The sequence below is a fragment of the Tursiops truncatus genome, chromosome 18, assembly GCF_011762595.2.
Source record: "Tursiops truncatus isolate mTurTru1 chromosome 18, mTurTru1.mat.Y, whole genome shotgun sequence".
Taxonomy (NCBI): Eukaryota; Metazoa; Chordata; class Mammalia; order Artiodactyla; family Delphinidae; genus Tursiops; species Tursiops truncatus.
This window is the reverse complement of record NC_047051.1, coordinates 1,513,600-1,533,262: the sequence shown is the minus strand read 5'-3', so window position 1 is coordinate 1,533,262 and position 19,663 is coordinate 1,513,600. Positions and strand designations below refer to the sequence as shown.

Below are 19,663 nucleotides of genomic sequence, written 5' to 3'. Positions count from 1 at the left end.
CCCCTTCCTTTCTAGAATAGTTACCTAATAAAAGTCTCCTTTTTTTTGAAGTATTAGTACTATACTTAACTCTCTTATGAAAATTTTCCGCTATACCAGGGAGGTAATTTAAAGTAACAATGTGTGTGTTTTTAATTAGGTGAAGGTTCCATATAGTATGTATATGATTACTTCTAAACCATCTAAAACTTGCTTTCTGATGTCTTTATCTCTTTCAGGGCTGGTTTCATATACCGAATATCTTTTCTTACTTACAATCCTCACTAGTAAGTATTCCACAGTTTTTCTCATCGATCATGTGGAATTCTCTCGTCTTACCAGACAGGGTGTTGGAAGTTCGGTATTTATATCTTTATCGTGAAAAATGTTATTGGTGCCTTGCGTTCTGTACCTACAGGATGATTCTGTTGGGTGATTACCACCTCCCCTGCACTCAGGCTCCCCACAACTTTGTCTCCTTAATTGAAGGCTTATTGAACTGAAGAGTCAGACGCAGCCTTCACTTAGGAATATTAAAAATCCCTCACGTGACATTCTGCAAAATTCCTGACCAGTAACTCTCTGCAAACTGTCCGGGTCATGAGAATCGAGGAAAGACTGAGAAACTTTCACAGCTCTGAGGAGATAAGGAGACGTAGCAATTAAACGCAACAGGCTTCCTTGCGTTTGACCCTAGAATAGAAAAACCATGGAATCCAAATGAAGTCTGTAGTTTAGTTAAAGGTGCTAATTTCTTAGTTTTCGTAAAGGTACTATGGTTACGCAAGATGCTGCCATGAGAGAAGGCTGGGTGGGGGGCCTGTGGGAACTCACCGTACCAGCTTTGCAGTATTTCTGTAAGCCTAAGATTATTTCAAAATAATTTTTACAAAACCCTACTCTTGGGAAAGGGAAATAAAGAGTAGTAATCAATGTGAAAATAGAGAACATACTGTAAGAATATAGGAAAGCCCCTAGTAGAGCGGAAGAAATACGTTCTGAAATGAATTTTGCTTTGAAGGGCAGAACACTTAATAGCAGAACAGCACACCATGGAAACATATCAGCCTTTGAAAATTGTTATCCTGAGAAGAGGTTGTTTTTCCTCTACTTTAGGCACTTACTCGTGTTGTTTCTGGTTGCTTATTTCAAGTTTGAAGACCTATGGATTTTCAGGTAACTTGCATTCCACCAGCATTTACATAATTATTCGTTTTTCACTTGCAGAACCCCATACTGGGTTTCATGTTGCATTTCAAATGTTGGATGCAGATGGTGATGAGATGGTTGAGAAAAAGGAATTTTTTAAAGTAAGTAGATTCTAGTTATTTTTGGTTTATTATAAAACACCTGGATGTTTGTGTGATAATTTTACATGTCCATTAAAATGAAAATTATATTTACTGCTTACATATGAAATGTCAAGAAATCATTTATACATTCAAAAATATTAAATTTTCTATAATACAGCCTTGAGGAAACAGTTACAGAAGAGCATGAGATTCCAAAAGGAGAAATGAACTTAAGTTCATTTCTTAAGTGGGCTCTAGAGCACAGGCTCAGTAGTTGTGGCACACAGGCTTAGTTGCTCCACGGCACGTGGGATCATCCCGTACCAGGACTCGAACCCGTGTCCCCTGCATTGGCTGGTGGATTCTTAGCCACTGCGCCACCTAACAAACTTTTTAGGATAATTGAACAACTACCGACACTGGCCGCAGTAAATGGTTTCTGCTACACTTCAAGCCGCAACACTGAGAATTTCACCTGCTGCTTTACTGCCCACTCACATATGTGTTCTTGTCATTTACTTTATGCTTAGATTTATATAATATACACCCTCTTCCAGATAACTTCTAAAGATGTTAAATATTTATAAACCTAATTTTTGCAGGATCCCACTGATTTATAAATGTATTCCCTACTGAAGACCTTTTTTGCTATATTGTTTGTTTCTAATCTTTGAGATAGTTTCCTACATATAAAACCAAATATTTTAGTAATTAAATTTGCAAAGCCTGTGGATGGATCCTTATCAAAGGGATATGAGGGATCCTTTATATACAATCAGATGTACCTGTTCAAAGAGTCCACTTGCTCATGTCACCACCAGCCCAGTCAAGATCTAAAACATTTCCACACTCCACAAAGTCCTCCTGTATCCTTACACTCAGTTCCTCCCGTCTCCTGGCCCCAGGAGACCAGCCAGTGGTCTGCTTTCTTCCAGCATAGATGTGTTCCTTTCCTGGAGTTTCGTATAAATGGAATCAGAAAGTATTGATATGTACTCTTTGTTTGACTCAGATTCATCTGTGTGTTGCATTTGTCAGTAGTTTGCTCCTTTTTATTGCTGAGTAGTAGTATTGTGTGGATGTGATCTGTTTATCTAGTCACTTGATGAACATTTTGGTTGTTTTCAGGTTGGGGCTGTTATAAATAAAGCTGCTGTGAATATTCATACACAGGTCTTGGGTGAACATATGTTTTCTTTGACTAAATATGTGGGGGTGGAGTTTCTGGGTCATATGCTAAGTATAAAGTAAGAAGTTGCCAGTTTGTTTTCCGAAATCTGTGTTCCATTTTGCATCCCCACCAGCAATGTAAGAGAGTTCCATTTGTTTCATATCTCAAAGGCTTTTTTTAAAAGTCATGAGTTAGTCATTTATGTGAGTGCTCATTAATCCGTCAGTGTTGGTCTAAGTAGTTAATGCGTGCTAAGCACCGTGACACAGATTTGTCTTTTTGCTCTGTTCAATGCCCTACTAAAAAATTGAAATCACTGTGTGGCTCCATTGTATTACTGTTGGTCAGCACTGCTTTAGAACATACAAGGCTATAGATTTTTAGAAACTTTTTAGTATATCTTATTACATGCTCTTTATGACAGTTGTCTCAAATGCTGAGAAGGTTTTTCTTACTTCTGGGTTTTCAGCTTAGGTAAGAAAGCTGGAGGATTCCCAAGGATTGGAGTTGCCTGAAGTGTTTCTCTAGATACGTGAGGTTTCACTGTACTGTTCAGAGAAACAGGTCGTGATCTTGTGGAATTCATTTTCTCAAAGTGGGAGAAGTTAAAAGTAATAGAGGGGCTTCCCTGGTGGCGCAGTGGTTTAAGAATCCGCCTGCCAATGCAGGGGACACAGGTTCGAGCCCTGGTCCTGGAAGATCCCACATGCCGCGGAGCAACTAAGCCCATGTGCCACAACTACTAAGCTGGCACTCTAGAGCCCGTGAGCCACAACTACTGAAGCCCGGCTCCTAGAGCCCGTGCTCTACAACAAGAGAAGCCACCGCAACGAGAAGACGGCGCACCGCAACAAAGAGCAGCCCCCGCTCGCCGCAACTAGAGAAAGCCTGCACACAGCAACGAAGACCCAGTGCAGTCAAAAATAAATAAATAAAATAAATAATAATAAATTTTTTAATGTAATAGAAAATCTATAGAGAAAACCGTACCATTTAACTGCTTAAAGAATCTTTTGAATGTTTCATTTATTCAAATATGTCATATGTAAGAGATATGGATTTGAAAACAAAAATGTGTTTCATTAGGCCATTGTGAACAAATTACCAAATCTGTTTGTTTCCAAAGAAGCAGCGTGGGTAAAGTTTATCACTGTTAACCAGTTACCAACTGCTTTATGAAAGCAGCCTGGAATTCCACCAAGAAGTTGAAGGTACTTGTAAACAGACAAAATGGAAAGAACCAAGAATTTCCAGATATCATACATAGCTCTTACTCAGGACCTTGGGTTAAAAATACTCGAAAAGCACGAAAGAAGGGAAATACTAGATAGTCATCATAAATTTATCTTTGAAATCAGTTCCATTCAGGTGAAGGAAAGCAGAAATAACATTGCTGTGTTTGGCACGAACAGTGATTAAGTGACCGTCGTTAGTGTTCCCTTGGGGAAATAATACCTATAGGCTGCTGTCTGAAACTGTGGTTGAAGCTGTGCAGCTGAAATGTGCACAGACACGTAGGATGTGAATTGCACACTCTGTCGGGGAGACCAGCCGGCTCGTCAGTGTTCCAGATTCATCTCTGGCCGCAGTGTGAAAGACCAACCGGAAGTGGAGAGCCTGGAGGCCAGGAGGCCCATAGGCTGTTGTCATCGTCCAGTTTTCAGCTGGGAGTGAGAAGTGGGAAATCCCGCAAGAGGTGCTGCGTGCAGGCTCTGTGGGGCCCAGCCTCCAGCATGAGGAAGAAATCAATGGTGGTCACTGCTTTTTCCGGCCAGCCTGACCAGGAGTCATGATAGTGCTAACTGATCAAAGGGCACAGAGGACTCATTCTCTGGAGGATCGGTTATGACGTCTGTGCTATATTATTAGATCTTTACAGCAGCCTACAAAATCAGTAGTAGTGTCCCCACCTTACAGATGAGGAAACTGTTGTGCAGCGCATGGTTTGATTCTAGGTCTGTCCAGCTCTGGAGCTCGCTCTTTCCTCAGTGTTACCCTGCCTCGCATGTGGGAGAATTCAGAGGAGGACCGGGCTGAGAAAGGCCTTAACTCTGAGCTTGGGAATGTGAGCCTGCTAAACTCGTAGGACATCCATGCAGGCAGCTGTCTGCAGACCCCGAGTGGGGCTGGGACTAGGAAGCGTCCTGGAAGAGGTGACCGTTAAGTCCTGAGCGTGTGTGACCTCAGAGCGGAGAATGTAGAGTGAGGTGGGTAAGCCAGAGTCTAGAGAACAGGTTTGCTTAAGGGACCAAGCTGAGGGTGAGAAGCCAGGGGCTGAAAGAAGGAGCAGGTAGAGAAGGAGAAGCACGGCAGAGTGCGGGCGGTGGGCTCGGGGCAGAGCACGCAGCATCCATCTCCTTGAGGCGTCCTCAGGTGCCACAGGGGCCGCGGGGAGCCCCTTAAACTTGCAGGTCACTGGGGACCGAGGCTGCGGAACAGAAGACGTGAATGGGAAATGCAGAGTTGGTGGCAGCAGAGAAAAATTGCTCTTCTGGGATGTCTGATGATTAAGGAAGGAAACTGGTTTGAGGTTAGCTTGAGGGTGAAAATGTGTCTGTCTGCACAAGTAGGACCTGAAATACCAGTGTCATAAGTCACAGAGCCCCTCACATTCCAGCACCTCAGGCTGCCTCAGGTCCGGGAGAAGGATGTGCTTGAGATGGTCGTTATTATTCAAGTAGAGGTTAAGAATCATGAAAGGCTGGGCTAAGTAAGGGTGTAAGTTCACGCAAACCGTAACCCCTCAGCCCTGGGTGAACTTTCTGCTCTGTTCCTTCCTGGGAGTCACAAGAGGAGGCCAGGTTTTAGAAGCGCTGTCCCCACTGTCCGCCCCCCCAGAACAGGAAAGCTGAGGTAGCGTCATGAAGTGGACACAGTGGGGCCCCTGGTGACCTCACTGTCACACATGCAGCACCAAGGCTCAGGTGCTCTGCAGCGCGGTCACGTGGTGGCCCCGACCGACACTGAACGTCCTCGTCCCCTTTCCTTCTTCAGTCCTCTTCTCGGGGAGACTCAGGGCCACCCAGCAGTGTCCTTTCTGTGTGGGCAGCCTCTGCTCCTGCACCTGTTGAGCAAACCTGCCTCAAAAGCTTTTCAAGTACTTGTTTTAACGTAATAGTTGAACACTCTGAATTTACAGAACACTTTCTAAATACTACAGTTTTTTCCTTAAATGTTTGGGAAATTCTTAGATGACCAATCCATGAATTAAGGAAACAAGAAAAAGAATGTTAGGATACATCACTGATTTTTTTTTTTAAGTTTAAGTTTATAAAGCTCAACCTTCTAAGCCTATAAAGGGTTCTTTGTGCTGATCTTAGGAATAAAACACTAAACTTGATAACCCATGAGCATGATGCAGTTTGTCGATTTAAAATAACAGCATAGGGGACTTCCGGTGGCGCAGTGGTTGAGAATCCGCCTGCCAATGCAGGGGACACGGGTTCGATCCCTGGTCTGGGAAGTTCCCACATGCTGCAGAGCAACTAAGCCCATGCGTCACAACTACTAAGCCTGCACTCTAGAGCCCGCGAGCCACAACTACTGGGCCTGCACACCTAGAGGCTGTGCTCCACAACAAGAGACGTCACCGCCTTACAGATGAGGAAACTGTTATGCAGCGCATGGTTTGATTCTAAGTCTGTCCAGCTCTGGAGCTCGCTCTTTCTTCAGTGTTACCCTGCCTCGCATGTGGGAGAATTCAGAGGAGGACCGGGCTGAGAAAGGCTGCACACTGCAATGAAGAGTAGCCCCCGCTCGCCGCAACTAGAGAAAGCCTGTGCACAGCAATGCAGACCCAACACAGCCAAAAATAAATAAATAAATTTTTTTTAAATAAAAAGTAAAATAACAGCATAGAGGAGAAAAAACTATGCTTACATTAATTATTTAAATAATTATTTCATTTCCATGGTCCTTGTGTTAGGACACCTAAGTTTGTAGCATCTTCTATTTGAAAGTTTTTTGTTTTTGTGGTACGCAGGCCTCTCACTGTTGTGGCCTCTCCTGTTGCGGAGCACAGGCTCTGGATGCGCAGGCTCAGCCGCCATGGCTCACGGGCCCAGCCGCTCCGGGACATGTGAGACCTTCCCGGACCAGGGCACGAACCCGCGTCCCCTGCATCAGCAGGCGGACTCTCAACCACTGCGCCACCAGGGAAGCCCTGAAAGTTTATTGAAAGCACCAAACAGTTCTTTTCAGATCAGAAAAGCATATTTAAAAGGCAGGGTTTTGTGGGTTTGTTCTTTTCTTCAGCTTATCTAAATGTTTCCCCTGTGCATTTTATTTGTTGCTAGAAAAGTAATGAGAGTTACTTTAATACCCAAAACATAGATATAACAACGTGATTTGAACAGCAAATGCAAAAGTAATGAAGAAATGTATTAATATAAAGTCTTGTAAAGATGTCCTAAAATACAAATTGCCTTAGTTTATTACTTTTGTGTTTTGTGGTACATTCCTGTCTTATTAATATCCAGATCTACAAACTGTGTTGGTAAGTGTATCGCTTACTTCTTTCTCCCAAGAACAAGTAAAATAGCAACTAAGCGTATAAGCCATTCTCTGTCAGATAATAACACACAGTGCCAGCAATGATCAAAGCCAGTAATAGTAAGTCCATTTAATTTTTACCTTGATGGGTAGTACATCTGCTTATTGGGATGAGTGCCAGGGTTTCAGTGCAACTTCTTTAAACAATAAATAGATAGACTGACAAGTCTGTTTACTAGTATAAATTTCTCCTTAGGTGGTCCTCTGGTTTCACATTGTTTCCATACTGGTAGGAAGGACTGCTCTTAATGCAGTCAGGTTATAATTTTATCATGCTAAATACACCTGCTAGAGTTATTATTAAATATAAAGGCCTTCAGTAGAATTTATCCTTCTTGATTTTGGAACAGTGTTCTTACTCCAGAATTTAATAGTATGATCCATCCTGGAAGCAAAAATAAGTTAGATTGACCCTATGTACTTTCTTCATTTTCAGCCTGAAATTGAAAGTATGGATCAGTATAAAGTCAGTCAATTTGTTGGTAGTTTTTTAGACATTCAGAATTTGTATTTGAATGTGTCTTCCTGCTTCTTTTACCACTTATGTATAAAAGCTTTACCTTTTTTGGTTTCTCTAAGAAAGCACCCCTGTTTCTGCCAGACTTTGCTCTTACCTCCACCTAGAATGCCCTTTCCCCCATCTGAAATTCTCTTATTTATTTGTTCACTTGTTTGTTACCTCTGGCCCATTAGAATGTAAGTTAACAACAGCAAGGATGTTATCTTTCCGTAACCACTATATCCCAGCACTTAGAATGGTTGCAGGAGAGGCACTTAGTCCGTTGCTGTCATGAATCAGCATCATGCACAAGCCATCTTAGAAAGTATCTTGGTAGACCAGAGAGACCTTTTGGCCTAAGAGGATACCTGGATACAAAATAGTTTCTAATGGGGCTATTATAGAACTAAATATACAGCACTGTAATTTCAACATGCACCAACCTGGGTAACACTCTCCCTGAGTCCAGACCAAAATGTTCTAGATACGACTCTGACAGGACAAGCTTTATGTGGCACTAAACCCACATGGGTAGACGTTAGGACAGACCCTTGTTCTAAATTACACTAAATTGGAATAAGCCAGTACTGTAATAAGCCTCCTAAAGAATTCGTATTTCAGTCAACTAATCCTATTTGCTTTTTTGTTTCGTTTGTTTGGTTTTAACTATTTATCATAACTATGTGAAGGTTATTATAACATTATTAAGTGTCTTATAATAAAAAAGATGTTTTGAATTTTCTATAAAATTTATCATTTTATGACTAACATCTATTGTTTTTTTAATTATATGATAAATTTTGACTAATTTTCAGTACCTGATCTAGCAAAAACAAACAACAAAAGGAGATCCATATTACCAGTATTAGCAATGAAAAGAGAGAAATCACCAGAGATCCTAGAGGTATCAGAAGGATAAAAATGGAATGTGAACAACTGATTGGTATGTGACTATTAACCTGATAACTCAGATGACTGGACAAGTGCCTTAAAAAAGCAAAACTCACGGCTTCCCTGGTGGCGCAGTGGTTGAGAGTCTGCCTGCCGATGCAGGGGACACAGGTTCGTGCCCCAGTCCGGGAAGATCCCACATGCCGCGGAGCGGCTGGGCCCATGAGCCATGGCCGCTTAGCCTGCGCGTCCGGAGCCTGTGCTCTGCAACGGGAGAGGCCACAACAGTGAGAGGCCCGCGTACCGCAAAAAAAAAAAAAAAAAAAAAAAAAAAAAAGCAAAACTTACCAAAACAAGAGGTGGGGTAGAAATCTAAATAGTCCTGTATCAAAGGATTGGGTTTGTTATCAAAAACTTTCCCACAAAGAAATGTCCAGGCTCAGATGGTTTCACTGGTGAAATCTGTCAAACTGTGCCCAGTTTGCATAGTTTCTTTCAGAAAATACAAGAAAAAGGAACATTTCCCTCATGTTATGAGACCAACATATCCCTGATAACTAAAACTTGGCAAAAACCTAACAGGAGAAGTAAATTATAGACCAACTTTCCTCATGAACAGAGGTATGAAAATACCTAACCAGATAGAACAAAACACATCAAGCACCATATAAAATAATACATCACAACCAAGTGAGATTTATCCAAGGAATACAAAATTCATTTCATGGTTGAAAATCAGTCAGTGCAGTCCATCATATTAACAGAATAAAGGAGAAACCAACATGATCATATCAGAACATGCAGACAGAGCATCTAACAAAATAAGCACTTTTGTGTAAAACTCAGAGTAGGAATAGGAGAGAACTTCTTCAAACTGATAAAGGGCATTTACAAAAAAATTTTTTTAATGTCATGCTACAACACAAAATACTGAATGCTTTCCCCTTAATCAGGAACAAGGCAAAGGATGTCTTTTCTTACCTCTGCTGTTTAACAGTTTACTGGAGATTCTGAAGATAACAGCAATACAGGAAAAGAAAATAGAGAGATAAAAATATTAGAAAGGAAGAAGTATATTTGACTTTATTCACAGATAATATGACTAAGGAACCAACAACAAAATCAAAGCATAGAAGATCAGTATGGAAAAATCTGTTGTATTTCCATATAATTAGTAGCAAACATTTGGAAAATGAAATTAAGATCAGTTCTTTTTGGATGGTATAAAACAAGTAGAAATAAATTTAACAAAAAACATACACCAAAAACTTCAGACATCGCTGGTAGAAATTCAAGGAGGCCTCAGTAAATGGCGGAATATACCATGTTAATGGATTAGAAGATTTAGTTCTTCCCAAATTGGTCTAGAGATTAAACTTTGCCAAGCAAAATCCCAGCAGTCTTTTTTTATAGAAGTTGACAAGCCGATTTTAAAATGTTTGTTAATTTATTTTTGGCTGCATTGGGTAGTTGAGGCGAGCAGGGGCTACTCTTCGTTGCAGTGCACGGGCTTCTTGCAGTGGCTTCTCTTTTGCAGAGCACGGGCTCTAGGCGTGCAGGCTTCAGTAGCTGTGGCATATGGGCTTAGCTGCTCCACGACATGTGGGATCTTCCCAGACCAGGGCTCGAACTCATGTCCCCTGCATTGGCAGGCAGATTCTTAACCACTGCGCCACCAGGGAAGTCCCTAAAGTGTATATTTAAAAGCAGAGGACCTGGGACTTGCCTGGTGGTGCAATGTTAAGAATCCGCCTGCCAATGCAGGGGACAAGGGTTCGAGCCCAGGTCCGGGAAGATCCCACATGCTGCAGAGCAACTAAGCCCGTGCGCCGCAACTACTGAGCCTGCGCTCTAGAGCCCACAAGCCACAACTACTGAGCCCACGTGCCACAACTACTGCAGCCCACGTGCCTAGACCCTGTGCTCCGCAACAAAGAGAAGCCCCTGCAAGGAGAAGCCTGCGCACTGCAACTAAGAGTAGCCCCCGCTCGCCACAACTAGAGAAAGCCCACGTGCAGCAAGGAAGACCCAACGCAGCCAAATAAATAAATAAATTTATAAAAGAAAAAAAAGACAGAAAGAAAAAAGCAGAGGACCTGGGAATTCCCTGGCGGTCCAGTGGTTAGGACTCTGCACTTCCACTGCAGGGAGCCTAAGACCCCTGGTTGGGGAACTGAGATCCAGCAAGCCATGAGGCGTGGCCCAAATAAATAAATAAATAAAAGCAAAGGACCTAAAATACTCAAATCAATCTTGAGAAACAAGAACAAATCTGGTTGACTCTCACACTACCTGACTTTAAGACACTACAAAGCTATAGTAACAGTGACACTGTGATATTGCCCACAGGATGGACAGGTAGATAGTGGAGGATAGTAAAGAGTCCACGCTTACATGGTCACTTAATTTTCAATAAAGACACCAAATCAGTTAATGGGAAAAGTCTTTTCAACAAATGACACTAGAACAAACGGATAGGATGTATATATGAAAACGATTAGTCATAACCTCTGCCTCACACCACATACAAAAATGTATTTGAAAAAAAATGTATTTGAAAAAAAATGTATTTGAGATGTATTATATATCTAAACATAAAAACTAAAACCACTAAGCTTCTGGGAAAAAATATAAGAGAATATCTTCAGAATCTAGGGTAGGCAGAGTTGCTTAGGGCACTAAAAGCAGTAACCGTAAAAGAAAAACCTGATAAAGTAGTCATCATCAAAATTAATAACTTCTGTTTATTAAGAAAACGAATAGGCAAATTGTAGGATAAGAGACAATATTTTCCAAACATATCTAACAAAAGGCTTGTATCCAGAATATATAACAAATGCTTACAACTTAATAGTTTTAAAAAATTTTTTTAAGTACGCAAAAGACTACAACAGAAACTTCACGAGAGAAAATGTACAAATGGGAGATAGCACTTGAAAAAGTGCTCCACGTGAGTTCTCAGGGAAATGCAAGTTAAAACCACAGTGAAGTAGTACAGTACTTCCAACAGAATGGCTGAAATTAAAAAAACTGATCACACCAAATGGTGAGGATGTGAAGGAACGAGAATTCACTTTGGAAAAGGGTTTGGTGGTTTCTTGTAAAGTTGCACAGACCTAACTGTTCCCCTCCTGGGTATTTATTCAAGAGAAATATTAAAACATGTCAAAAACAGGAAAGTTGGTGGCAGAGCTGTGCTGTACAACATAATGGGTGTAGTTAGCAATATGGTACCCTGCACTTGAAACTCCGTTAAGAGGCTGAGTGTCATGCTAAGTGTTCTTACCACCAAAAAAAAACCCCAAACAAACAAAAACAGAGGTGATTGATACGTTTATTACCTCGATTGTGGTGATGTATCATGGGTGTATGCCTAGGTACAAATTCATCAAAACGTGTACATTATTGTGTGCAATGTTCTGTATATTAAGTATACCTCAGTAAAGCTGGGAAAACGGAAAGTTTATGGCAGCTTGATTCACAGTAGCCAAAAACTGGAGACAGCAATGCAAACATCTATCGTGAGTGAATGGATAAATATTGGTGTATTTATACAAATGGGATACAACTCAGCAATAAGTGAGAACAAACTACTGATATGCAGACAACATGGATAAATCACAAAATCATTATACTGAGTGAAAAGAGACGCAAAGGAACACGTACTCCTTGATACCATTTATTTGAATTTGTAAACTAAGTGAAACTAATTTGATTCTGCCTCTGTGGGGATGCAGCTAGAATGCATTGCCTGGGAATTGACACAAGAAGCATTCTGAGGAAAGGAAATGTTCTGCTCTGTGGCAGAGGATTGGTTACTCAGGTTAAAACTGTATGGCTAAGATGTGTACGTTTCAGTGGATAAAAATTTTTCCAGAAGAGATATAAATAATAATAATTGAGAAGGGAACCAAGAATAGGTAGTAGAAGTATAGCTGGACCGAGAATGGCAGGATACTGTGAACTGTGGAAGCTGAATAGTGTATATATGGTGGGTTATTATAGGAGTCTCTTTGCTATGTCTGAAATTTCTATTATTAAAAATTTTAAGAGGAGGTGTGGAAAACAAAGCAAGAAGTGTTTGGGTATTGAACTTGGCAGTATGTTGATGGTCAATTTAAAAATAAAGGATAAAACAAATGAAAGCTTTTCAACTTCATTCCCTAAAATAAGTGGGGGTGGGAGAATGTTGAAAAGTTTGAGGGCTTTAGAGAACTAGAGATAAACCATATGCCTAAAACAAATAAAATAGAAGCAACTACTTCATTAATTTGGAATTTAGTGGCAGCAGTTTTCAAACTATTAAGAAAGAAGTAGCCTAGAAAAAATGGGTGAAGGTTTGTCTCCTAATTGATTTGAATCCATAGTTTGAGATTTTGTCTACATTTAATTTTTTTTAAAAACTTTTTTTTTAATTTGCTTTCCATGTGAGGATTGGTACAAATGACTCTGAAAGGTAGGTAGGTTTTTTAATATACTCAGTCTGAAGGTACTGGTTTTTTTTTGTTTTTTGGGGTTTTTTTTGAAGGTACTATTGACAGTTTATAATTAGTAGAAATGTAGGCCTTTAAATTATTTTAATGCTTTGTAAATGCATAAGGAGAAAAAGGAAGAGCATTTTATATGATACGAATAGCTTTTTAAGAGCTAGGTACTTGAAATGTGGTCATAAACACCAGAGATAGAAAAAGAAGAGAAGAGATAGAGAAGAAAAGAAGGGAATAAAAATTCTCTTGAAGAATGAGGGTAATCATGAAGTTTTTATACAGTGATGCCTTTAGAATATATATATGTGTGTGTATATATTTTATATAGATAGATAGATAGATACACACATAAAGTAAGCCAGCTTTCTTAGGAGAACAAATGATCCAACTCATAATAATGTTAATACTTGCATATCTGTTTTCTCCTTTGATTCTTATATGATCTAAGGGGTAAAAACTAATATTAGGAGTTACAATGCAAAAATAATTTAATATTTAACAAATAACTAGTAAACATTTTATAATAAAAACTTAGCATCTGTTTTTTAGGTTGTTTTTTAAAATCCAGTAGACATGCATCTAAATTCATGTTTGCATTCTTTCTAGCTGCAGAAGATCATAAGTAAACAGGATGACTCGAAGACAAGAATAACTAACGAAACAGAATGCCAGGTATGTGCAAATGAACTAAATATTTCCAAGCAGATGTTATTTACAATAGCTTCTCTATTCTGTTTGCTCAAATAAGTATTCCCAAATAGTTGGGGAAATTAACAGTAACTTAATTTTTCTAAATATTTTAAATAGATTTTCTACATTCACATGATCCAGACCTCAAAAGACTCACAAGAGGATGTATGCAGGGCAGAGCTTTCCTCCCCATGACCCAGGTCCTGGGTATTCTTCCAGAGATATTTCATGTGTATATAAGCATGTATGTAAATAAGCAACTAAACATTTCCATGTGTTCTTTTTACCATTTTTATACAAGCAGTAGCATACTATACACTGTTCCATATCCTCTCATTTTTTCTTACCATATCCGAATATCTCATTCTTTTTAATGGCTCCGTAGTACTTCGCTGTATGGATGAATGTACCAGTTGATGTAACCATTCCCCATTTGAAAGATATTTAACATGTATCCAGTCTTTTGATATTGCAAATAATGCAGTTAGTAATCTGTAATCATATCACTTTATATATATGTGAATATATCCAAGGGGTAACTTCCCAGAAATTCACTTGCTGGGTCAAAAGGTATGAACATTTCTAAGGTTGTTGATAAACTTTGATAAATATTGGCACGTATCTTCTGTAGAAAATGAACCAACTTTCATTCCCACCAGCAATGTATATCCTTAAATTTTCCATTGATAATCTTTTAATCAGTTGTAATTCCACAATTTGCTTTCTGTTAGATTTTCTTAAATTTCCAAATCATTTCATCTTTTAGAGCATGTCTGCTTCAAATTTTGCAAATTATTAAAATCACAATTTTTTTATATTTCGTTCCCTCTGAGCAGCCCTGTGCTGGACTTGTTTCACGTGTGTCCAGGCCCTCTAATGGTGCCCCGCCTCCCAGGTGTGCACCTCCTCTGTGTCCTCAGCTCCCTGCGTGTCCTGCCACACCACCTGCCCCTCCTTAGGGTAATCGTTTAATCGTCTGTGTCTTCTGGAGCGTGCGCATCCTCATTCTTTCTGAGGTCGTGTGAGGTTAGGGAGCAGGCCACGCGACCACCCTTACCTCTGATGCCAGCTGGAGGCTCAGGGGGCCCCCAGTATCACCTTGGGTCTGATAATTCATTGGAAGGACTCATAGCACTCCCCAAAAGTTGTTAGGTCCGGGGCTACGGTTTATTACAGCGAGAGGGTGCAGGTTAAAATCAGCCAAGGGGAGAGACTCATAGGCAGAATCCAGAGGTTCTGGTCATCCTCTCCCAGGGGAGTGTGGAAAGCACTGACTTTCCCAGCAGTGACTGTGACAGCACACACGGAGTAGTGCCAGCCAGGGCTTTGGTGTCCAGAGACTGTTGGGGTCAGCCATGGAAACCTGGTTGGCTGTCCTCGTGGCTGACCTCAGACTCTAGGCCTTCTGGAGGTCAAGCTGATACGCTATGGCCCAAAGCCTCCACCCCAAATCTCATTGTTGGACTACCTGTTGTGGCCCAAGGCCCCCAGGTAAACAAAGACACCTTCTCTTAGGGACCACCTCCTAGCAGCCCAGGGCAAAGGCCAGACATCTGGGTAAGGTTAATTCCTTACTATACAAGTTGTATCTGCATAGCCTGGTAAAGCACCAGGCGTACCCTATATACTCCGTAAATAGTTTTTAATGAATGAAAAAATACCTAATCTTATGGGTATAACACTTTTTTAAAACTTTTTTTTAATAGATTTATTTTATTAATTTATTTTTGGCTGCACTGGGTCTTCGTTGCTGCGCGGGCTTTCTCTAGTTGCGGCGAGCGGGGGCTACTCTTCATTGCCGTGCGCGGGCTTCTCATTGCGGTGGCTTCTCTTGTTGCAGAGCACAGGCTCTAGGCGCGCAGGCTTCAGTAATTGTGGCATGTGAGCTCAGTAGTTGTGGCTCACGGGCTCTAGAGGGCAGGCTCAGCAGTTGTGGGCACAGGCTTACTTGCTCCGCAGCATGTGGGATCTTCCCAGACCAGGGCTCGAACCCATGTCCCCTGCATTGGCAGGTGGATTCTTAACCACTGCGCCACCAGGGAAGCCCCAGATATAGCACTTTTAACCATTGACCTGTTCTTGGTCATTAAGACTGTTTCCAAATCTTTGCTGTACGATGCAGTAAATAGCTACATGTGTAAATTTAAGACAGAGATCTAAGAGTCAGGTTGTCGGGTGAAGACATGACTACTTGTAAGGCTTTGACCCATATTGTCAGGCTGCCTTCCACAAAGGTTGTAACAGTCTACGGGCCTGCCGGCAGTCTCTCCAGGGTTGCTATCTTTTTTGTTTTGTTTCTTAATCTGTGTCAGTATGACTGGGGGAAAGGTATCCCAGATTGTTTTTTAAGATAGTTATGTATACCATTCATGTTTCTTATTTTATAAATTTTCTGTTTCTTTTTTTTTAACATCTTTATTGGAGTATAATTGCTTTACAATGGTGTGTTAGTTTCTGCTTTATAACAAAGTGAATCAGCTATACGTATACACATATCCCCATATCCCCTCCCTCTTGTGTCTCCCTCACACCCAAATTTTCTGTTTCTGTTCTTTGGGAATTTCTTTAGGGTTTTTCTTCATATACTTGAGAATATTAACCTAGTGTCTGTCAAAATTATTGAAATATTTTTCAGATTTGTTTTTGTTTATGATGTTTTGGTTATAGATGTTTTTATTTTTAATGTAGTCATGTTTAGCTGTCTTTTTATTTATTCAGTTACTTTCATTCTTTAAAATGCCTTCCCCACATCAAAGTCAGTTGTTAAATACTAACCTATATGATCCTCTGATTTACTTATGGTTTTATTTTCTTACATATAATTTTTTCATTCATCTGAAATTTGTTTCTTAAGGGCATCCCTAGGGATATTTCATTACTTAACTTTTTTACTATTATAAATAGACTCTTTACCCTCAAAGGAAAAATTATTGCTGTTAAGCAGGAAATTCATTTAATTTTTAATGTTTCTGTACCAGTCTATCTTTACTGAATTTTCTTATTTTTTCTGTTGATTTTCCTGGTTGTTCTAAGTATAAAATTATTTCTAAATAATTAATCTTAGTTTATTCCTTTATGTATTGGACAAAATTACCCCCAAAAATGTTTAGTAATAGTGTTCTTGGTAGACATCCTGATCATATTCTAACCTTAACGAGAATACATACGGTTTTGTGTTTTAGTATATCTCCTGAGCATTTATATGGGAATTAAGAAAAAACTCCAGGCATGACTTCCTGCCCACACTTGTGTGGAAGTCCAGTTAAAATCCACATTTGTATTTATAGTGGCTATTTTATAAAATTATTAGACACAAAGTCAAGTGTTTAAGAGTCAGTACTGTGGAAGGCTCTGTGTCAGTCAGCCCCACTGGGACCACCGCTTCCTCCCCATGAGCCGACCCCTTGGCAGGGGCGATGAGGTGTGGGCGAGCCCCCTGCAGCCCTAGGGCCGTGGCCGGCTGGTTGCTGGATGTGTGGGTGACTTGCCTGCGCTGAGTCTCTGCAGTCTGTCCCCTCCAGAACCTGAGGCTGCGCTCATCTCTGCCTGGCCTCCCGGGAGCTGTCCCCATGTCCGCACGGCCGGTGTCGAGCAGAGACTGAGCAGAGTGTCCGCTTGCAGATGCAGCCCTGCTCACGGGCTGGGAGGCTGGGCCCCCGTCCCACCTCAGGCTCTTTTCAAGTCTGTCGCTGCCTTCCCCGGGCCAGCTCTGGTTCTGAGCTGCAGGTGGTCACGTTTTGATGCCCTGCCCTGCAGCCCTTGCTGGAGGACTAAACTGTGCTCACTTTCCTGTGCTGCCGTAAAGGCCCTAGACCACAGCCCACTCCGCCCTCCAAGGCGCATTCCCCTCTCTGGGCTCCCGATCATCCTTCAGTTGAACAGTGCCCAGAAGGTTCTAAGTCCGGAAGCCGGCCCGCCCTCTGCCTGAGCCCACACGCTGTCTCGGAGCCTCGCGGGTACCAGCCACCTTCTCGCCCACTACACCCAGGCTTTCATGAGTTCTCACCATGTGACAGTCACCCCACCTGCTGCTGTATCTGGGAAGTGGGGACAGGATTGGGGAGCAGGCTGGACCATCCAGTGCCTGAATTTCTTTCTGCAGATGCTCTTTTTCAGATTATTTGGTTTAAGTTTGTACCCCCATTTGTTGTTTAGTTGCTGCTGATAATCTTTTTAGCAGCTCTGTTTTGTTATTATTTTTGTTTATTTTATTGGAGATTTGAAGGAGGAAGAGTCTATGAATCTGCTTCTCTCGTAGCCTTGAATGGAATCCTCGGCCGGTAACTTTATAACTAGGAAAAGCTAGTGCTTTATTTCTAGCATTCAGCAAAAGGTCCAAGACTTCCCTGCTTTAATTCTCTCAGTCCTGCTTTACTAGAAAATGCCTAAGGGTCACATTTGAAAATAACTCATCTCACTATTCTAAGCTCTCTTTTCGGCCTGATCCAAAATGTCGTTCACTGCTAAAGTCCACCTTGGGTCCTTTGAGCGTTTTAGCCCTGTTGTTTTCCTCCTGCTTGAGCCATGATATAGAAGAGTGTCATGCAGAGTAACAGACAGAATGGCGACATCTGTTCTCGCCCTCTTGTTGTTGTTACAAGAATCTTTTGTGGGTATTGTCCTAAGAATTCCAGGCTACAGGATCCATTTTTTGTTCTTGGTTATATAATTACTTGAAATTATTGTATCATTTTTTTACAGGAACCAACAGTGAAAGAACCTGAAATTAACACAACCCTTCAGATACGTTTCTTTGGAAAAAGAGGAGAAAGAAAACTTCACTATAAAGAATTTCGAAGGTAAATGCAAATATTTATATTCATTTAGGGAAATTTTATAGGTAAGAGGTAAAGAAACAACTGAATACATTTATTTATGTCCCAGAACTGCAGGCCATAAAACCAGATACAGTATCTCAGAGAGCAAAACCTGTGAAATGTAAACTAAAGTTACTATGCTCAAAAATACCTCTAACCTATTATGAAAAGTAGTATTCATTTTACAGACTACAATAATTAGTAACTTACTGTTTGCAGCTAGAAGAGAGAGATGCCCCTCGTATCAGTTAGTTCTTAATTCACAACAAACCAGCCCAACTTAAAACAGTGACCATTCGTTATTGCCATGAGTCTTTGGGTCAGCTGGGTGCTTCTCCAGCGGGGGCCAGAATCGGGCCTTCTAGACTGGACGGGCCCCTGCTGTTGCCGTCTGCTGATGGTTGGCAGGAGCTGGGGCCGGCTCTGCTGAGACGGCACAGCTGGGACAGCCCAGCTCTGCTCCCGCCGTCCCCGCCCCCAGCCCAGGGGTCGGCAGCCCTTCTTTGTAAAGGGCCAGGCAGTGAGTACGGTCTCTGTCCTGGCTGCGCAGCTCAGCCGTCACAGCGTGAAAGCAGCTGTGGACAGCACAGGCCTCTTGATGCGTTGGTACGTGGTGGGCGTGTCTGTGGTCCAGTCCAGCTTGCGGACGTCGCTGCACTCACGTCTTCATCTGCAGGGAGGGAATCGCACTTACAGTCTGTGGCATCGTAAGCACCGCAGTGCCGTGTCCTGTTCACCTCCTCCCCGGCAAGCACAACTCCATGCGGAACCAGACACTGTGCTCGCGGGCCTCCCCACTAACCAGAGTCTTAGAACAAATACCAGGAAGCAGCTCAGAATGGTGGAAAAGCAGCGATTTGGGAGGAAGGAGACGCCTCTTGTCAACTCAGTGCAGCTAACTAAAGACTGACGGAGTGTATTCCACGTGCTGCTATGTGCCGGGCTGTGCCTCAGACGCAGGGCTGGTCCCTCCTGGGAACCATCTAGTAAACGTGCAGAGAACATTTAAACGCATTCGGTCAGTGCTATCACAGGTGGATAGGGTTTGGGGCAGCGCAGAAGATCACTTCTGGAGTGGGTGATCAGGAAGCTTTCTGGGGGAAATAGCCCTACGCCGATCTTGACAGGTGAGCAGGAATTAGCCAGGGAGAAATGGTCGGGGAGGGAGGGACGGAGAACAGCACGAGGAAGGACACGCGGGAGAACATATGGCTTGTCCAGGAATCAGAGAGGGCAGGCATGGTAGAGAAATAAACAAGCATGAGGGGTGGGCAGAGGTGAAGGTG

The 19,663-nt window shown here is 41.7% G+C and overlaps 1 protein-coding gene across 2 annotated transcripts in view; it reads left to right on the top strand.

Annotated features, from left to right (window-relative positions):
* The window catches only part of MICU2 (mitochondrial calcium uptake 2), an 82,361-nt gene that overhangs the window by 54,638 nt on the left and 8,060 nt on the right, over nucleotides 1-19,663 (top strand). Inside the window, exons 5-8 of one of the 2 annotated variants that reach the window (XM_019936893.3) lie at nucleotides 219-266; nucleotides 1,207-1,289; nucleotides 13,477-13,542; nucleotides 18,262-18,359. In XM_019936893.3, the coding sequence (XP_019792452.2) occupies nucleotides 219-266; nucleotides 1,207-1,289; nucleotides 13,477-13,542; nucleotides 18,262-18,359 (295 nt within the window). The remainder of the gene's footprint in view (nucleotides 1-218; nucleotides 267-1,206; nucleotides 1,290-13,476; nucleotides 13,543-18,261; nucleotides 18,360-19,663) is intronic. The other variant, XM_019936894.3, reaches the window with a different exon arrangement.